The sequence below is a fragment of the Lemur catta genome, chromosome 6 (assembly GCF_020740605.2).
Source record: "Lemur catta isolate mLemCat1 chromosome 6, mLemCat1.pri, whole genome shotgun sequence".
In the NCBI taxonomy this organism is placed as follows: domain Eukaryota; kingdom Metazoa; phylum Chordata; class Mammalia; order Primates; family Lemuridae; genus Lemur; species Lemur catta.
In genome coordinates this window covers 12631534-12652177 of record NC_059133.1, presented here as the reverse complement: position 1 = coordinate 12652177, position 20644 = coordinate 12631534, and the positions used below count along the sequence as shown (strand labels likewise).

General features: G+C 42.3%; 1 protein-coding gene across 2 annotated transcripts in view; it reads right to left on the bottom strand.

The window, feature by feature from the left end:
* LARGE1 (LARGE xylosyl- and glucuronyltransferase 1) overlaps positions 1-20644 on the bottom strand; it is a 446568-nt gene that overhangs the window by 229016 nt on the left and 196908 nt on the right. For both annotated transcript variants that reach the window (XM_045553007.1, XM_045553008.1), the window contains one exon: positions 15670-15793. In XM_045553007.1, coding sequence (XP_045408963.1) covers positions 15670-15793 — 124 coding nt within the window. The remainder of the gene's footprint in view (positions 1-15669; positions 15794-20644) is intronic.

The window sequence follows — 20644 nt, the reverse complement described above, 5'->3', positions numbered from 1 at the left end:
CAGATTAAAATGAGAGAGCAGAGGAGAGCAACACGTACATATATTGATTATCCCTGCTTCCTAAGGAGGCATTTTCTTCTTACGATAAACCTACAAAGGAAATGTGAGAGACTCTGTTGGTTGCCTACCCGCAGCTGTACTTCCAATTCTATCCTGAAAAGAATGAAAACACACAGGTGCACACACACAGAAACGGTCACTTTCTTTCTCAGTCTTCCCTGTAGACAGGGCATGCGCCTGAGGCAGGATCCTGGCCAGTGCACCTGCGGGGTGTCTCCTGGGAGATGGGGTGGGGGGGGAGAAGATTCAAGAGAGAGAGAGAGACAGAGAGAGAGCATGTGTGCGTGTGAGAACGAATATACGAATGTGAGAGTAAGGCTCTCTCTCTTTCTCCCCTCTGTCCTGGGAGGAGCCGACTGCTGGAATTACTACAATCTCCCCCTGTGACCACAAAGAGTCCAAGAGACTCCCCAAGACAACCACCATCATTCTTGGAACTGCCAACCAAGGGGCTTGTTGCTGTATGAGAGAAATGAATAGATTGTTTAAGCCAAGCCACTTTTACTCGTGTTATTTACTTTTTCTAAACTTGCAACCAAAAGCAACCTAATTGACATGAGATCACCGTGTCAGAGACTAGGAAATGAACCGCACAGAGAATGCAGGGAGGGACATGGCTGTGGTTGCAAAAACATGCAAAGCAAGTCCTAGAGACCCCTCCCCACCGTGCTCCCTTCTGTGTCCCAGGAAGACACCTCAAATATGACCCAAGCAGAAAGTGTGGGTGCTGTAGGGCACACAAAGCCGTGAGATGTTCTTCGGTATTCTCTTAACCAGATTCTCACCAGCAAGCCCCTCTTACAGAAATGACCTCCCCCGACGCAGCCCCGGTTCGCACCCAGGCGGGCTGGATCCCATCTTACCCTGAGCTTCCACAGCCCCTGAACATGCCGTGCCGCCCCACACAGGCTTCTATTCCTGTTACCCATCTGTCTGAAGTCACTACTTTCTCCTTCCTTCCCTCCCTCTGTCCCTTTCAAAGTCTAGGGAAAAACACATTTTAAAAAACTGTGCTACAAAAATTTTATAAAATGCAATCAAAGGAAAAAAAATTTAGAATACCTGTACCCAGAGGTAACATATTAAACGTTGCCATATGATCTTCCTTTTTAAATAATTATATAACTATATAGACACCATTAAATTTTTTTTGGGGGGGGGAGTAGTTTTGTATCCTTTTTTAACTTAATATTATATCACAAATATTTCCTGTTTCATTTATTCAAGCAACCTTCAACTTTGTTATTAAATCAATAAAAATCTTATTTAAAAAATGATTTTGAAGTGCTTCAAATATCCCAATGTGAACCTGTACCATAATCTATCTACCCTTTCACTGCTATTGGGATTTAGGTTGTATCTAAGGATTACTATTGCAAATAATACCTTGATGAAATCCTTTGATTCCATCTCTATTTCCTCAGGGCAAAGAACTTCTGCATCACAGAGGCTGTATATTTTTTGAAGAATCTTGATAGATATTGCCAAAATACTAAAAAGAAAGGCTATTCTGATACTTACAACAGACACTTCCATGAGGGTTGGTCCTAGTGGATCCTTGCCAATAATAGGCAACAAAATTTTTAAAGTCTTTGCCATTTAGATATAAAAATATTATTTCCTATTTCTCTGAACATTTAGTAATGTTGTTATATTACTCTATATTTTATCATTTGCATTTCTTTTGTGAATTCCTTCATTCTTATCCTGTACCCATGTTTCCGTTTTTCTATTTTTCCTATTTATTTGTAAGAGCTCTTTATGTGTTATATGCTATATCTGTTTTGAGTGTAATTTTCCCAGTTTATCACTTGCCATTTCATTTTGTTTTAGGCTGTTTATTTAGAATTCACCTCTTGATTTTTTTCCATTCCAATTTATCAAATCAACTAAAGTTGTTCTTTAATTTTTTTTTTTCCCATTTCTCTGGAACATAAAGAAAACTTCCTCACCCTTAGACCAAGCTTTTCGTATTTTTCTTCTAGTTTTCTTTAATGCTACCGTTTCTAAACATAAGCCTATAATTAATACAAAATTTATTTTTTGTATCTGGTGATATCCTATCTGATCTTTTCCCAAATGCTCAATCTTCAGGATAATGCCTTTTGCCCTGTGATCCATTCATTCTCTCCAAGTTGGAACTTCTTCCTTGAGTAAGAGTTGACAAATACTCAGAACACAAATTATCACTCTTTCTTTTTTTATGTTCACAGCAGACAAAGGTAAACTGCTCCTGGGACTCTCCCCTGCTGAGTCGAAAAAAGCCTCAGAATCCTTCCCAAGACTTCTGCATTCAAACATTTGGTCAGAAGCCTGGCAACATTGAGACTCTATCTCTACAAAAAATTTAAAAATTAGCCTCCTGTTGTAGCGGCACAAGCCTGTATGTAGTTCCAGTAGTTCCAGCAAATTGGGAGGCTGAGGCAGGAGGATTGCTTGAGCTCAGGAGTATCAAGGTTGCAGGGAGCTATGATGATGCCACTGCACTCCAGCCCAGGTGACAGAGTGAGACTCTGTCTCAAAACAACAATGACAACAAAAACAAACATTTTCTTAGAGTCAATTATGAGCAAGCACATGCCAACAACAGGGACATGGAGGTAGGAGCAGAGGAGCCCCTCCACAGGAACGTCACACCACGGGAGGCAAGTCAGACGTGGGACCGATGCTCCCACACCAAAGGTACTTAACGAATAAGTACCCCATGAGAAACGGCATGAAGAACAAAGCACAGGCGGCAGATAACCTACAGTAGAGGAACCCAAATATTAACAACGGTGGGCTGAGAACAATTTCCTTGAGAATGTGGACAGAGCTCGAGGACGGATGGGAGGGAAGACTTCTACTTCAGGTATCATGCTGAACTAGGTAACCCCCAAAACCCTGACGGTGAAAACTTTTTAAACTAAGACATAACATATATGTATGTGTGTGTGTGTGTGTGTAAAAATTGAGTGGGCATGAAAACAAAACTATAAAAATTAAAAGTCCAAGTTGGAAAATCAGAATGTAAGTAATTCTTAAAACCAAATATTGCCCCAAGGGAAGCAACTCTTGAACTTCTGCTTTCACTGCTGCAGTCCTGGGGTGCCGGAGGCCCGTGGCCTGGCTTAATGGGGAGTCAGAGAGAGGACGCCCACGTGGTTGGAATCCCAAATCTTATACTCTTTGTATCAAGGTCATTTAGAAATAAACTGCACCACACGGAAGGGAAGAAGAGGAAACACACTGATTTTTACCTTGATGGCCACTTCAGTGGGGGTGGGGAGATCTTCCCTGAGAATTAGCACCTTCAGGTTGTACCACACAAGGATGCTGTGGTCTGAATTCAAGCTACTTGTTCAATCTCACAGCCCTCAAGTGCAGAATTTAATTCAAAGTGATTAGGAATGGTAGTGCCTCAGGCAATCAGCAGCAATACATGCAAATCTCCTTGAGGCAAACACAACATTGCACCTCAGTCTTTCTTAAATCAGCCTGGAATGTGTGGGGCCTGCACTTCCAGGGAGGGTTAAAAGCCCAGGCCCCAGCCAGGCTGAAGGGCTGAGTTCCTGCTTCCACCATGCCAAGGCTAAGAAGTCTATTCTCAGCTTCCTCCTCTGCAAAAGATCATCACAGCACTAACTTGTTGTCATAAAAATTAAATGAGATAATCCACATTAAACGCTTCGTGCTGTATCTGGTATGTAATAAGTGCCAAATAAATGTTGCTTGTTATTGTTATCTTACTACCATTTTTCGATGTATATTGTACACATCTTATTCATCATATTCATTACTTTGCTTATTATTATTTACCCGAGGTTTGCCATCTTATACATGGAAATTAATTAAAAATTAATATTTTAATTATTATAACTAATTAAACTTAAAATATTTTTAGTTTTTTTTTTTAATTTTCTTACGTCATGGACTTCTGTGATTAACTGGAATTCCCTTCCGCTTTCCTTAGGGACACATTTCAATTACTGAATGGAACATGAGATTCATTTATCATCATCTTTGTTTCTGAATAATGAGAGAATTGAAGGCTATTAAAACATCTCCAGTGACAGCTCTGGGCACATTCCATAAACTTGAGTGTGAAATGTTCCTCTTCTGCTGTTTTCAAAATAGGCCATAATTTTAGTTTTTATTTCCTTTTGGATTAAATAAACATTTTGGAAAATTCTTTACCCTCCCCTAATTTTGAAGACTTTTGAGTCCTGTATTTAAAAGTTTGTTTCTGATATGTAGTTTTACTACGCTGTGGTCAAAAATAGGGGGGCCCTATGTAATCTTTATGGGTTTGGAATTTCATGAGGTTTCTTGTGCCCTAGTACACCATCCTTTATGTAATTTCTTTCACGAACACCTGAAAATCCATTTTTATCCAATTGGACAGAAATGTAGTTTGATATTGATATTGATCACGCTTTTAAAATTGTTTTTGTCAGTAACATGATTTGCCTTTTTCATAGCTAAAACACTTCCCAACGTATCTTATATTTCTATTAATTTTTGCTTTATAATATTTGACAGCTTTCTACCTGGAAAATAACTTGGCTATTACATCCTTTTACAGGTATTAAGGATGTCAACTTAAAATTATTAATTTTATCTAATTAAGTATATTTTATTATGTTTGAGTTAGTCTGAAATTAACATAACCATGCCATGTTTGCCCTCATACATCTGAGACATCTTACTATAAATTTTATTTTTAAACCTTATAATTTATTTTTGGTGTGTTTCTTGAAGATCGTAAGTACACAGTTAAGCCTGCTACTTAATCAAGAACTTAAGTTTCTATCCAGTTATAGAAGATTTCAAAGCATTTACATTTACTAAGATAACTGATGCTTGGTTTTACCTCTATAAAGAATTTTACACATTCTTTTTTAGCTTTGAGAAAAAAGTTTACATCATTACAACTCACCCCTTTTAAATGTACAATTTAACAAATGTATACCGTTTGCAATGACCAAAGCAATCACTTTATAAAACAATTTGATCACCCTCAAAAATTCCCTCATGCCCCTTTCTAGGAACATGACCCTCCTCACCCATGACCTTCTGGCTCCAATTAACTTCTGTCCTGCTTTCAAGAATGTCATATAAATGGAACCATTCAACAGTAGCTTTTGTGCCTGGCTTTTTTCACTTAACATAATGCTTTTCCACTGATATTGCTGCATATGTCCATTGTCATCAGTTCATTTCTTTTTCACTGCTGAGGTAGACCGCAAGTGTTTCCACTGTATGCATATACCACAGTTGTTTACCAAACCGCTAGTTCATGGACGTTTAAGTTCTGTGACTAAAACTGCTATGAATATCCACAAATAATTTTTTGAGTGCACATATGTTTTTATTTTTCTTGGATGAATACCTTAAAATGGAACTGCTGGGTCAAAATGTGAATTCATGTTTACCTTTTTTTTTTTTTTTTTCCTGAAAGAGTCTTGATCTGTCACCCTTGGGTAGGGTGCAGTGGCACCATTATAGCTCACTGCAGTCTCAAACTCCTGGGCTCAAGGGATCCTCTTGCCTCAGCCTCCCGAGTAGCTGGCACTACAGGCTCACGCCACGATGCACAGCTAATTTTTCTATATTTAGTACAGACAGGGTTTCACTCTTGCTCAGGCTGGTCTCAAACTCCTGAGCTCAAGGGATCCTTCAGCCTCGGCCTCCCAGAGTTCTAGGATTACAGGCATGAGCCACTGTGCCCGGCCCATGTTTAATTTTTAATAAACTGCCATACTGTTTTCCAAAGTGGTTATAGCATTTTACACTTTCACCAGTAATGCAAGAGAATTATAGTTGTTCCATATCCTCATCAACACTTTGTATCCTCAATCTTTTTAATCTTAGCCATTGTAGTGGATATAAAATGGTATCTCATGATGGTCATAATTTGCATTTTCCTTATGACTAATAATGTTGAAGATTTTTCAGGGATTTTTTTGGCCAATTCTAGGTCTTTGTTGGTGATGTGTCTCTAAAAATATGTTACACATTTTTAAATTGGGTTCTTTGTGTTGTTATTGTTGTAAGAGTTCTCTATATATCCCAGATACAATTTTTTTCTTAGATAGGTGCTCTATAAATATTTGCCCCTAGTCTGTAGCTTGTCCTTTTATTTTCTCATTAACATCTTTGGAAGAACAAAAATTTTCAATTTAGATGAAATTCAATTCACCAATTTTTAGGTCACTGTGATTTTTTGTTTTCTCCTATAAGTTCTATAGTTTTAGCTCTTACATTTAGGTATAAAATTCATTTAAAGTTAGTATTTGCATAGGGTTCATTTTCCCTCCCTGTGGATATGTTATATTCCAGCATCATTATTTTTTTCTTTCTCATTTTCTTTGCTTCCTACCTATTTTATATAGACTTTGTTTCATTTACAATAATCATCTCCAATAACTTTGTTTTTTTTTTTAACTTCCATAGATTTAGGGGGTACAAGTGGTTTTTTGTTACATGGATAAATTCTATAGTGGTGAAGTCAGGGCTTTTAGTGTTCCTGTCACCAGAATAGTATACACTGTACCCTATTTTTGATCCCTCATTCCCTTTCTACCCTCCCCCCTTCTAAATTTCCAATGTCCTTTATTACCACTCGGTGTGACTTGCATACCTATCATTTAGCTCCCACTTACAAGTGAGCACACAAGGTATTTGTTTTTCTGTCCCTTCACTTAGGATAATGGCCTCCAGTTCCATCCAAGTTGCTGCAAAAGACATCATTTCATGCTTTTTTATGGCTGAGTAGTATTCCATGATATACATATAAACCACATTTTCTTTATCCACTCATCAGTTGATCGGCACTTAGTTTGATTCCCTGTCTTTGCAATTATGAATTGTGCTGCGATAAACATAAGACATTCATGTGTCTTTTTGATATAATAACTTCTTTTCCTTTGAGCAGACATCCAGTAGTGGGATTGCTGGATTGAATGGTAGGCCTACTTTTTAGTTCTTTGAGGAATCTCCATACTTTTTTCCACAGAGGCTGTACTAATTTGCATTTGTATAAGCATTCCCTTTTCACTGCATTTTCACAAAAATGTATTGTTTTTTGACTTTTTAATAGTAGCCATTCCAAATTATAATTTCACCAGCAGTCACATTTGAGCTTGGCAGAAACATCTTAACCTTTTTCCTGGGATAATTAAAGCGAGGGTTAAAATATACCGGCTGAGTTATCCCACATAACTCCCTAAATTTGGCAACTTTTATACCCAATGGACACTTCCCAGGGTGTTTTAAAATCACTGTGATCACTTGTTATTGGTATGTGTTTTCAAGGCAAACCTTTGTCATTTGCATTCAGCTTTGCATCTGACTTAAAACAATTATTTACAAATCATTCTAGTGCAATTTCTTTCAGTATATACTGCCTGCCCCTTTATTACAAGACCTTTTCATTCTTGAATATTCATGTTGGTTACCTTTTTGGGTGGCTGGCAAATGACCTATGATGTTTCTTCAAGAAAATACACTGGTGTATATTTTCTGAGCTCTTACATGACATATCCTTTTTTCCTGTTACCTTTAAACATGAGAGAACTTGGCTGGTGTTCTTGGGTCTCTGTCTATTTTGCTCAAAACTCTGCAGACATTTTATTTGGACACATTACTGTAGTGAGAATTATTCTTCTTAAAGGAGAGATTTTGTTTTAGTCCTTGAAATTCAAATACTTTTCTAGGCTGTACACACTAATGAGGGCAACTTATCGCTGATTTTACCTGGATTACAGAGGTCCCTTTTGATCTGCACACATGTAATTCTTTTCAGCTCTTTACAATTTTTCCTGAATTTCATCATCCTATGGATGAAACCCTGGCCCCCCAAATACCTGGAGCCCCTAATTTTCATTAACTTTTCACCACACAACCTCAGTCTCCATCCTAGGCTACCATGCCAAAAAGAAACAAACAAAAAAAACCTCATCTAAAATACCGAAGCTCTAACATTTCACTCCCCAAATCTAGCTTCTTTCCCTTTCAGGACATTTGGACAAAGATCCTGTTCTCACTGCAAAGATTTCCTAACCTCATGATAATTGCCATTTCGCCTTGTCATCACTTTCTCACCATCCATCAAACACCTTTGTCCATCTTTCTTCTTGCTTTTTTTTTTTTTTTCTGTAGGATCCAGTTTAAATTCCAAAGTCCATCATTGTAACCACATTCTTGAATCAGTGAATTTTTTTAACTCAAGGTTTTGGTAGGTAAGACTTGCGGTACCCAAGAGTAGCACTGAAGGCCAGACGAACGAGATTTGGGCATTGGTTCCACCTCTGATCAGCAGTATTCTGCTCATTCTTCTGGCAAATTCCTGACTAATGAAATAAAGAAAACATGTGCTCTCCCTGTAGGATGGAGTTCTTAGGAGGACAAATGAAATTAGGTACATTGAAACATTTCCTTCTTTATCAAGGTGAATGATCTATGAAGACTGTGGCAAGTAAGAGAAGAGACTAATGCTCAAGATGGGAAAAGGTTAGTCGGCAGACACTTAATTGCTATAAATGTGTTTAAGTCTCTGAGCTCAGACCAATTATAGCTCCATGTGGGGCATGTCATGTATGTGGCTCTGGAACAAGTGCTATAATTTGAAGAACCACAGCGAATGAGAAAGAAATGGGATGTAGACAAAATGGAACACATTCCAGCAAGTCGACAACCTGGAAACCACTTATTACACAAATAGGTCAGAAGATACATAAGCATCAACTAGGCTCCAACCACTGTCATCTGGGGTATAGTTGAAAAAATGGGGTGAAAATCAGTGAGAAGAAGAGAGGCTCAGTAGACACACCAGGTCTTCAAACAACCAGTTGACTAATCCTGTGCAGCCCTGATGCGTTGAACCTGTGCATTTGTCGGGGGCCACATCTGGCCAGGTTTTGTCCTAACAGCTAGATACAGAGGTAAAAGTTACAGACCGTGCCCTCCAGGTTCTCACGGTCTAGTAGAGAAGACAGATGAGTTAACAGACAAAAGGTACATGTGCGTGCGTGTCGTCTTTATTAATGCTCAGGACCAATGGGGGGAATCAAAAAAATGAAGATTTCAGTAATGTATAAGGCGAATATTGCTAATAGAGTTTCTAAATATGGAACAAGGTCCTCTGGGAGGTAATGATCTCTTATCTCTGGAAGTACTCAAAAGCAGGAGATTAATGGCCATTTGTATAAAATATTATAGAAGAAAGTGGAAGGTTATGCCTGATGACTGCGAAGTTCCTTCCTAATTAAGATTCTATGATTTTCAAAAGGGGACAAGGCACATTCATTAGGAGACTGTGTTAGATAAAGAAAAAATTTCCTGTGTATAAAGTGAATTGAACAAATGACATAAAAAATTCATTTCTAATGCAGACTAGAATTTCTGTTCGTTGTCCACAATTTTCCACATCCAATATATAACAACTAAAGATCCCTCTTCCAAATACAAAAAGGTATGTTTTCAAATGCGTTACCTAACTTACCCATGTCCTCTCTGTGATCCTGCCCTGTGTGAGAGAGAAAAGCTCGTGACAAGGGCCAGAGGTACATTGCTGGCCTTCCCACACCAGCCTCATATTCAGAAACCACATGCGTCATCCAGGAACCAATAAAACAATAAACAAAATAGGAGAGTGGCAATTTTTCCAAATCTGCACATAATATTTAACCTCTGCCAGCCCTCTTGCATAACATAGGACCAAAAAGAAAAAAAAAAAAAAGGAACAAGAGGGTAAATCCATCAACTATTCTTGAAAAACAAGCCAAAATGTACAGTCTGTTGAGAGGGCAACAGGCATTATTGTAGGAGAAGAGGTGGTGTTGACATGGTGGACTTGGAAAAGAGACTTAAGAGGTTAATCACAGCCATCTTCAAATATATGAAAGGCAGTCGTGTTGAAGAAGGAAATAGAATTTGCTGAGTGCTGACTACGTGCCATGTGCTTTGCTTTCTATTAGAAAGACCTCACTTAACTGCATTTGAGCTAGCGCTACTGATTCTGATAGGCTATTACGCCTGTATGTTGCCCCGGGTATTAATATGTTATTAGTGAATTGGACAGGAAACTCACAAGGCCACACAAACCTTACTTCCCTTCTCATGCCTCTGCGGGGCATCCTAGAGCAGATACTGCCCTCCGTGAGACATGTCCCGGTCTTCTGTCTTTCCTCCGTAGGCCCAATCTTACCAGAACTGCTCCAGCCTCCTGGGGGTATCTGGTCACAGCACCTGAAGTTCAAGCATTGCTAAGTGTGGGCCCTTTGAACCATATCTCAGGCTCCGACAATCAGAAAACTCAGATCCAATTTTGGTTAAAGGTATATGTTAGACAGAATCACATGTGAGATCTGGGGCCACTTGTTTGCCCTTCCTGGCCCAATCTGTCCAAACAAAGCTCTAAGTGATCAGGCTTTCTCCCAACCCTGGGACCCTGTGATTTCATGTGCTCATCAGTCTCTCTCAGCTGACAATGTCCAGCATGCGGGAAGCTTATCCCAGGAAACAGGACAGGCAGCAGCTTACCCACCCTGCCCGTCAGAGGAACAGTATAGGTCTGTCTCCCTGAGGATTGCAGGGGCTGAACGATCACAGTTATCTGACGACGACCTCTGCCATACTGCGTAGAGACCAGCACAAAGGCAAGCAAGTATGAGTAGGAGGCCGATTTTTACAGTCAACCCTCAACATTTTCTGTAACTACCATCCTAAATCCCACTTCACGATCTTTCTGAGGTTGGTAACGAGCAGGCATCGGGTCTAAGAGAAAAGGAGATAAATTAAGGCTCCCACTAGACAGGTGAATCATGAAAGAGCCACTGCCCCAGCCGGTTCTCTTTGGGAGCCTGGGATCACGTGCACCCCAGTGGTGGCATGGGGGTGACTTTCTGGGCCAACCGGGGCAAGAACAAAGGCTGGTGGACATGCAGGGCCTTGTCTGAGAACTGGCAAGAAATGTTTTGCTGATTTAGAGCCAACTGTCCACAGGGAAGACTGCTTAGTGTAGAGTACGCTCCTTGGATGGGAGTGACGAGGCCATCCCACACCTCAGCAGCATCCTTAGAATGGTTCACTTTTATCCCCTGCAGGAAGCTCCACCCCCAGCAGGCCTTTAAATGGAGGGTTCACGCTTAATGCATTTGTTCTTCAGGAACAGCCAGAAAAAGAACCCCACCGACAGTTCAGAGGACCCTTGTCTACACACAATTATAGTACCTCAGCTTAACAAGCCACAGAGAGAGAGACAGAACGTAGGATTATGGAGTCAGACAGTTTTGGGTTTTAAACCGGCTCTGCCACGTACCAGCTATGTGATCTCAAGTTTCTCTCCCTAAGCCTCAGTTTCATTATAACAGGGGTAATAACAGGACCCTCTCCAAAGAGCTGTGTGAGTCCCACAAGACAGCCATGTAAAGGATGACAAAGGACACATTCCTGTAGCAACAGATGTTAGCCACAGCCTATGAGATCCAAAGTCACTGAAAAGAGGAACTTCAAGTTCAAGTGCAACTTGACAGTGGTAACTTCATTCCTCAGTGTCTACAGCCCAGGCCCAGGCCTCTCTCCTTCCGTTAAGAGCAACACCACGTCCATGTCTGCCGAATCATACAGTCCCACAGCTCATACCATTCATCTGGAAAGGGGAAAGTCAAATATTAACCTCGGCATTTATTAGCGGCCTAGTCTCGGGTAAATATGCTCCAGTTCTGTGCTTGAATTTGTGAGTCATCCATGAGACAGAGGTAACCACACTTCTCTCTCCATCCCACAGGGCTGCCGTGAGAAGGGGACGACAGCACACGCCATCCACAAAGCTCTATGCAAAAAGAAAGTTCTCCTCCTCCTCCTTCCACTGGCAGGAGCTACATGTTCTGAGTGGAGATCAGAGCAGAGAGAGGCCCTCAGTCCTGGTAGCCTGTTGATACGGGGACTGGGAGGCTGGAAATTAAACGAGCCGTGTAAACATCAGGAAGACCAATGAGCATTTCACAGCCCACAAAGACAGGCAGCCCGAGCAATTGCTGTTTGCAAATCCACATTACTTGGTCATTACAGAGAGAAGTACGCCAGCCCATCGCATATTTCTCACAGTTCGGTTTTAATCTTGCACCAATCCACCAACTTCCTGTTCCCTGTCACTCCATTCTCCAGCACCAACCAATATAATGAGGGGCCTACAGCAGCATTTCTGAGAAATGTCATTTCCAGCAGTTGTACAAGGTGACTTCTCAGAGCCATGCCAGAGAGGCCGTCACGTGTGTCTGCTGAGAGTCCCGTCTGACACGCTTCTGAATGCAACTGCAGAACACAGCACGAGTCCATTTCCCTCCTGTTCCTCCTCCTTTTCTAGCATCATCTATGGGATGCATCCCCTTCCTAGAGCACCTGTCATGGAAAGACACTCACCTGCCCCAGAGCTGCTCTTGGGATGTGGCCGGTGCAGACGGGGCTGCCTTATTTATGCCACCGCAGGGTCACTGGTAGGCAAATACATAGCTGCCCACCCAAGCCCCAAGGCTCAGCAAGGCCTTAGGAATGTGGTCACCCTCAACAGTGATACAGAAACCCCTTGCCATTGGCTTTCTTATTCTTAGGGACCCAGCTCTGAATTCCCTGTGGATCAGTCACTTAGCAGACATTTTCATAAGCCAAGCACCACACCAGGCACTGGGGATACAAAGGTGATGAAAAACAGACATGATCGTGGTTGGGAACCTTGCAGCACAGGGGAGAGTCAGACATTTGTCAGCTCATCACACGACGGCATGAAAGATTACACGCTGGTGAGCTTACTGAAGAAGCGCATGTGATCTTAGGAGAGCATATAACAAAAGGAATCCCTAGGAGATGATGAAGGTAAGGGGAGGTTTCCCTGAGCAAATGTAACCTTAGCAAAAAAAAACCTGGAATTACTTAGCAACGGGGGAGAGGAAGGAGACCAGGAGACAGAGTTGAACAGAGAGAAGGAATAACCTGTGCAGAGGCCCCTGGTGGGAAGGAGGGAGCACAGCAAATCGGACTGGAGAGCGAGAGGCGAGGGGTATGACCGGAGGCAGAGGTTGCAGCAGCCAGAGTGTGCAGGGAGATGAGAGTCTGTTAAGTACTGGGGCTTCTGTCTTCAGAGCAGTAGGGAGCCGGCGAAGCCTTTATACAGAGGAAAGGGGTGGCAAGACTGGGCTTGTTTCTTGGAAAGCTGACTCTTGCTAAAGACCGAGAACAGATTTGGGGGAGGAGAGGTGAGCAGAGCAGATGGGAAGAGACTAGTCTGGGGGGAAAAAATGCCACTGTGCTGGGAAAGATCACAAAAGCCTGAACTAGGTGCAGGGGAGGAGAAGCCAAGCTAGGGACAATGTGGTTAGATCCAGGCTGAGGGAAAGGGACATGCCCAAGACAAACTGTCAGTTGTGGGTCAGTGACTAAGTACAGGGTGATGCCACAGGCAATGGGGGATCAGGCTGGGAGGAGTGGGCAGATCATGGCTTTGGGTTTGTTGAGCTGGATTTTGTACACATTATTACTGCTGTCATCATATGGGAAAACCATGTTTAATAAAATGGTTTCATACTTGCTGCCCTACTGGATTCTGAATACAGTCTCATGGGATCGAGGAACATGCGCGAGAGAAGTGATTGATTGGCAGAGAAATAAAATGTAGGGGCTAGGGACCTTCTGCGGAGTCGACAGTAGTAGAGGTATGGTTAGAGGACAAGCCTTGGAAGACAATATCCTTTTGAACACATCAGACAGCATTCTTTAAAAATTATTACTTTTTAAGCCATGGAAGTTTCATTTTAAACAGATAAAAATCTAGTATGTAAAATAATGGGCAATTGGTCTACCTGCATTCAGGTGGGCATGAGAGAATCAGAGCACCAGTGTTATGTTGCAGAAGCTGGGTTATCTCATTCGACCCCTTCCTTGGTGGCTGTCCCCACCCATTTGACAGATGAGAGCACCAAGGCTCAGAACCAGTTAGCTAGTTCTTCAGTGGCGAAACAGGATTTGAACTTGTTTTGTTTTTTAACCACTTTGTGTTTTCTTAAACAGCAGAGGGTGCAGGCTTGCACGGGACGTGGCACAGACTGGCAAGAGAAAGGCGCAGGATGGACGCAGAGGCAGAAGCTGTGCCAGCTGCTGCTCCTCCTCCCCCGTTGCTTTCTCCCCACGGTGTTGGCGCTAAGACCCTGGGAGACAGAGTGGCTTGCTTTCACCTTAATTAGTGCAGCAATTTGCTAAATTTTGTTTTTCCCTTTTTAAGAGTGTTAATCAATTTTAGCTCAGAATAGATTGGAATGGCACGCAAATTAGCACGACAATCCCCAAATGCTAAATTCTGAACATCTCGATCAACCTCGGAGGCTAAAGTATGTGAAAATCAGAAACTCTGGCCAGCATCTTAGTGATCTATTTAAAATGTTATGGCTCTAAAATGAAAAGATAATGGCCTTATGAGGTTTGGAACAAGCAATTTGCTGCAATCGGCCTCACGCCTAGGTGTTTAGTCCTTCCCAAGGTGATGGGAGACAGAGCAGCAACATATTTCTGCAAAGTTACATACTCCTCTAATACCAATTTGTTAAATCCACAAGCATGATAAGGTACTTGCCATGCACCAGAAACACATAAAAGAATAATAAATGTTTCCTCTCTCCCTACCCTATTATGAAGGGCCCAGGTGCTAGACGAGTGAATAGAGAATTTCTTCCTGTTTCCTGGAGAAGTCAGGGAAGTTTCTAAGAGGAGGGAGAATGCACCTGAGTCCTGAAGGATGAGTAGGAGTTGTGACAAGATAGGACGGAAGGGCATGTCAGATGGGAGGAACAGCATAAGCTAAGCCTCAAGCATAGAAAAGCAGGCAAAGGGAATGAGGGGTGCTGTCCACAACTTAAAATGATAGGGGAAATTTGCAGGAATGACAAGTGATGACACTACAAGTAGAATCGAGAGCCAGAATATACGGGACCTCTTAACCAGACTGTGAATCTCAATCAGGAAGCAAGCGAAGTGGTGCTACAGAAAAATCTTCAGTGAGGGAGACGACCACATGGATTTCATTTGGTTGAAACCGTCCAACCCAACATAACCCTTCAAATTTATTCAGCATAGTCTTTTTAAAGCACAGTCACATATATTTCTCTCATTTGAGCCTCTTCATGACCCCACAAGGTTGGTATTAAGTATAATTACCTTTCTACCGACGAGAAAACAGGTCCAACATAGGTAGGTGATTGACTTTGTGTCTTATGACCAGTAAATAACAATACACAAATCCAAACCCAAGTTCAGCATTTACCTCTCTGTGTGATAGACTGCTCTAGATATGAGCTATCATAGACCATTTTCAGATTGTATATGAGCCCAATAGCCTCCAGCTTCTACGGAAAGTTTTGGCGGCCAGAACTGCACAGAGCAATGTGGATTCTATGCTAATGGAGTGGTTAAATTAATGCTTTTGATAATAAAATCAGATCCAGGTGGCAAACAACCTCAGTTACACCCTGGACATCTTCAGCTAGGAGCTGAGATTTCTGTCATTGCTACAGTCTACTGAACCACAAGCAAGAATAGCTTCCAGCTAGAGGAGATCAGGGAGGCGCCTCTCCCCTGTACCTTGAGCTCGTCCGCGTTGTAGAAGTCCACGCGCACGGCGGGCACCATCCAGGTCTGGAAGAGCGTGGCCAGGATTTGCTCCGCGATGGAGTCAGCGATGAGGTGGAAGTGCAGAGGGTTCCGCCTGTGGGGAGTGAGTGGAGGAAGAGTCAGAGGCAGAGTTAGGGCTTGTGGCTCCAGCTGCAAACACGCTTCTCGCAGCCCCTACAGTGGGCCTGGTCTCTAACAGAAACTGTTGAAGTAAGTCGGGCATGTTACCAAACGCGTGCCTACGGGTGAGGATGTCGGAGCTGGAATGCAGAGAAGACATCTCACCCAACCTCAGCATTTCAGCAATGTGACAGCCACACAACAGAGACAGGAATATCACTGGTGACACCCAATTCAAGCCAACTACCATACCTGTTATCAGGATATATGTGTTTCTAAGTCTTAAGTAAAGCACATGTAACAATTTGGCCAACCCTTTACATCTGCCACCTGCACATATCGACATTAATGCAGAAACACATGGTCAGAGGGCAACGTCCTTTGTAACAGACTGGCTGTAGGCAGCTGGCAAGACACTTCTTCCACGGCACGTCAGTAAGTCCTATTTTCTGCTTGTTCTTCTCCAAGACAAAACCAGCCTTTAAAGATGGAGTCTTCTGGCACTCCCGTCACTGGATATCAGCTTGTCCCCACTTTCAATATATCTACAGCTTTTATTCATTCAACACAGTCAACCAGCCCTTACTGAGGCAGCACCCAAAACACACAAGAGCACGACACAGGGCAAAGCTCCTGGAATGGAATGGAAATGGGTTCAAAACCCAGTTCTGACACTGATTTGTGGGAACCCCTTACACTTTACACTGGTGTTTCTTAATTTGTAAAATGTGTAGAACAATCTTCTCCAAAGGCTACTGTGTAGCATCTCTTCTGATGCTCATTTAATTCATGCAAGACACATCTATCTAGCTTCTTTACGTTGCCACTTTGTTTCAAATAGTTCAACACTGTTGGACTAGTAACGCCAAACCTCGCTGCTAATTCACACGTAGGTTGAGATGGATTCACTTCCACTACAGCTTTCAGCTCATCATTATCCACCTTGGTCTCAGGTTGCCCACATGGTATATGGTCAAATTTTCATAAATGTTAACTACCACCAATATTACCTTACGAGACTACTACTTTCTCTACTATTTTCACATCAACGTTCCAATAAAGTATTTCTAATTAGTACCTCCATCCATAGACAAAAATAATGGGGTGAATGAATAAATGTCCACCAAAGAGTTCTTAAGCAGTAACTACATGTAAGGCCCAAAAGACACAGGCGACGAATGAGCTAAGGGTGTTTTCTTCAGGCAGCTTACAGTCTGGCAGAGGTTAAAAAAAAAAAAGTCACACACACACATTAGAACATGAGTGTGCCACTACGCTGGGCTGCCACACACAGCTGCAGAGCTTGGGAACAGCACATCTCCCAGGGAACCATCTGCACAGACTGACTTAGACAGAAACGTGCAGGACACTTTTAGAGTTGGCTGGTGCAAAACCTGGACAACCATACAGGATGGCTCTATAAAGAGAAGCACAAAAGCTACAGGGGTGTCAGGGCAAAAGGGACTGCTTCTTGGTAGTGGAGAGTCTAGTAAGTTTCCACGATTCATTCTCTAAGAGAAAGGGCCAGACAAGGTTTGGAGGCTCGGCGGGCAGATCCAAGTTATAACTCCGGGAAGTTACAACCCGGTTGGAGAGCAGTAGTTAGACCAGCATGGGGTAAGAGGAACAGGCTCTTAGAGGAAAATGCTGCAAATGTTCAGATGAGGCATCCTTATCCCACGTTCCTCTTCCTTGGGGCTATTTAAAGTATGTCTCAGAAGGGAGAGGAAATGTAGAAAGAAACTTAACCTCATCTTTAGGGCAATACCAGGTGCCTGCATGGTCAAAGGGGTCAGTCCGCCTCATGAGTTTACCTCGGACGCACCGCGCCCCCGCCCAGGTGACCACTGAGACCTGGCATTTGCTGACACTGTCTCAGCAATCAAAGGCAGGGAAACCAGCAGCAGCTGGTGTCTCACTCCTGTCAGGTACGTGCTCAGAGGGGTTCCACTAATGTCCCACTTTGGGTACCATGGTGAGAATCTGGGACCATCACGAGAACGTAGTTCCTGTCAGATGCCTTTTCCTTTTAGATTCACCACGCCACAGTGCAAGCCCCTGAAAACACTGCCCAGATGCCTTTCTCGGACCCTCTGTGTAAGCTGGAATGTTTCCCCTGGGCTTTAACTTGCAAATCCGGCTGCCAACCAGATAGTCCCACTTTCATATCCCACAGGTCCCTGGGAATCAAGGAGGCCCCAATTACAATGCTCCTGGCACACACGTTTCTAATTATTTCTGGAGTGTTTGTTTAATACCTGTCTCTCCTCTGCAATGTAAGCTCCACAGGGACAGAGACTGGGTCTGCCATTCACTGCTGTGTCCCAGCCCCCAAAGCACTGCCTGACATAGTAAGCAGAGGCTCGAATTTATTCTAGATGACTGCATTGAGGAAAGCCTCAATTTTTAAAACAGAAATCACTTTGCCCTCTCTTGGCCCCTAACATGTTCTTCCTTCTGAATTTCTTGCCTGGGTTAAAGGTGCACCATCCACCCAGCCTCACGAGCTAGAAATGGGGGCACACCTGGGCTCCTTCCCCACCCATGTCCCACATCCAATCAACTGCAGGTCCCGAGAGGCAGCTTAGCCTAATGGTTAGGACTCAGGTTCCAGAAGTAAAACTGCCTGGCTCCTTATCTTGGTTCTGCCACGAGCTAATGCTGGACTCTGGGCAAGCTTCTTCACCTCTGAGTCTCAGTTTCCAAATCTTTAAAATGGACTTGGTAATAATAGCTCCTACCTTAGAGTTATTATTAGATTGATTGAGCGAAAATATGAAGTACTTAGAATGGTGAATGGCAGGTTGTAAGGACTTACTAAATGTTAGCAGTTGTTATCCTACTCAACCTTTGGTGCTATCTCATGAACATATTCACTCTTTTTCTCCCTCCAATATATCCTCCGTACTCTAAGCCCTGTGCTCTCCGTAACACGAGCACACAATCCTCTGCTCATTGTACAATGTATAAGGTTCAGCCTTGCCATGGAGTTAACAGGACCTTCAATGATCTCACCCTGTCCACCTCTCAAATCTCATGTCTTCACACTCCTTCCTCAAACCCTGCACACCAGCCATTTTCTTCCCCAATTTTGCATGTGACCAGCTCCTGCTCCTCCTATAGGAATAAACTCCAGATCACCTTCCTATGGAGGCCTTCCACGGCCAGCCCATCCAGAGTAGCCCCATCTCCCCTCCACCTCCCCCACTCCCATCACTCTCCATTCCATTGCCCTATTTGGTTTCTTTCTAGCACTTACTGGCACTAGAAATCTCCATGTTCATCTGCAGGTCTATCTCTGACCCCCTGTGACACTGTCAGCTATCTAGGGTAGAATTTTTCTAGTTTCACAAAATACCCCCTATCTTGTCTATTCTCTCCAACCCCAGGCTTATAAGGCATCTGGCCCTGGGTGCAGTTCCAGGGCTGAGCCTGGTTCTCCCACAGGCTTGTGTTCAGGCTGTCACTCTGCCTGGACCATCTACACTTCACCCCAATGATTGCTTCTAGCCTTCTGTTCTCAAGTTAGATACCACGACTCGAAGAAAGCAATTCCACTGGGTCAGGCTCCCACTAAATTCAGGGCTCAAAAATTAACTTAGATTTTTGCAGTCATCTACTGACTATTCATTTCTCTGTTCCCTGCTAGTCTCAGCATGGCGAGTTTATTTTGTTAATAATTTTATCCCCAGATTTTTTTTTCACAGTTCCTTATAGACATAACCACCAGTAATCATTCAATGAAAGAATAAGAATGAATAAATGAACAAGCAAATAATTACCAAAGAGAACCAAATGCCCTCACAGTTTGACACAGTCACCGGATACAGAGGTGCTTTGAAGAAAATGTAGTAGAAAATCCTTTAACACAGGGTTAGGTACTTGTTTCTTAGATGTGACATCTAAAGCACAATTAACAAAAAAACAGATAAACTAGACTTCACTGAAATAAAAAACAAAAAATCCCATTTTATCTCATTCTTCTCTCTTCCATCTAAAGACACAGCTAGAAGATGGTCAACTGCAAGCCAGGAAGAGGGCCCAGCAGAACTTGACCATGCTGGTACCCTGATTTCAGCCTCCAGAACCATACAAAATAAATGTTAAGTCAAAAAAAAAAAAAGAAAAGAAAAGAAAAAAAGAAAAAGAAAGGAAAGACTTTTATGCTTCTTAGGACATCATCAACAAAATGAAAAAGAACTCCCAGAGAATGAGCAAATATTTGCAAGCATATAGCTGATAAGGGACTTGTATCCACCATATATAAAGATCTTTTACAGTTCAAACAATAAAAAGACAAGCCAGTCAATTAAAAATTGAGCAAAGGATTTCAATAGTGAATTCTGAAAGAAGAGAATGGTCAATAAGCACGTGAAAAGATGATCAACCTCATTAATTGTTAGGGAAATGCAAATCAAAACTACAATGAGCTGCCTTTTCACACCCACCAGGCCGGCTAAGATGAAAAAGAAAGACAATAACAAGCATTGACAAGAATTTGGAGATACTGGAACCTTCAATTGTTATGGGTGAAACTGTAAAATGATATAGCTGCTTTGGGAAACAGGTTGGCCATTTCTACAAAAATTAAGCATATATATAAACTTGTTATATACAAAAATATATGAAAAGAGATGTACACAAAAAAAACTATACACATTCTTAGCACTGATGAACGGATGAACACACTGTGGAACATGCACACGGTGGGTCATTACTGGTTGATACAAAGGAATGAAGTACTGACACACGCTGCAGCACGGGTGAACCTTGAAAACACTATGCCACATGACAGAAGCTTGTCAAAGACACTAAATAGTACATG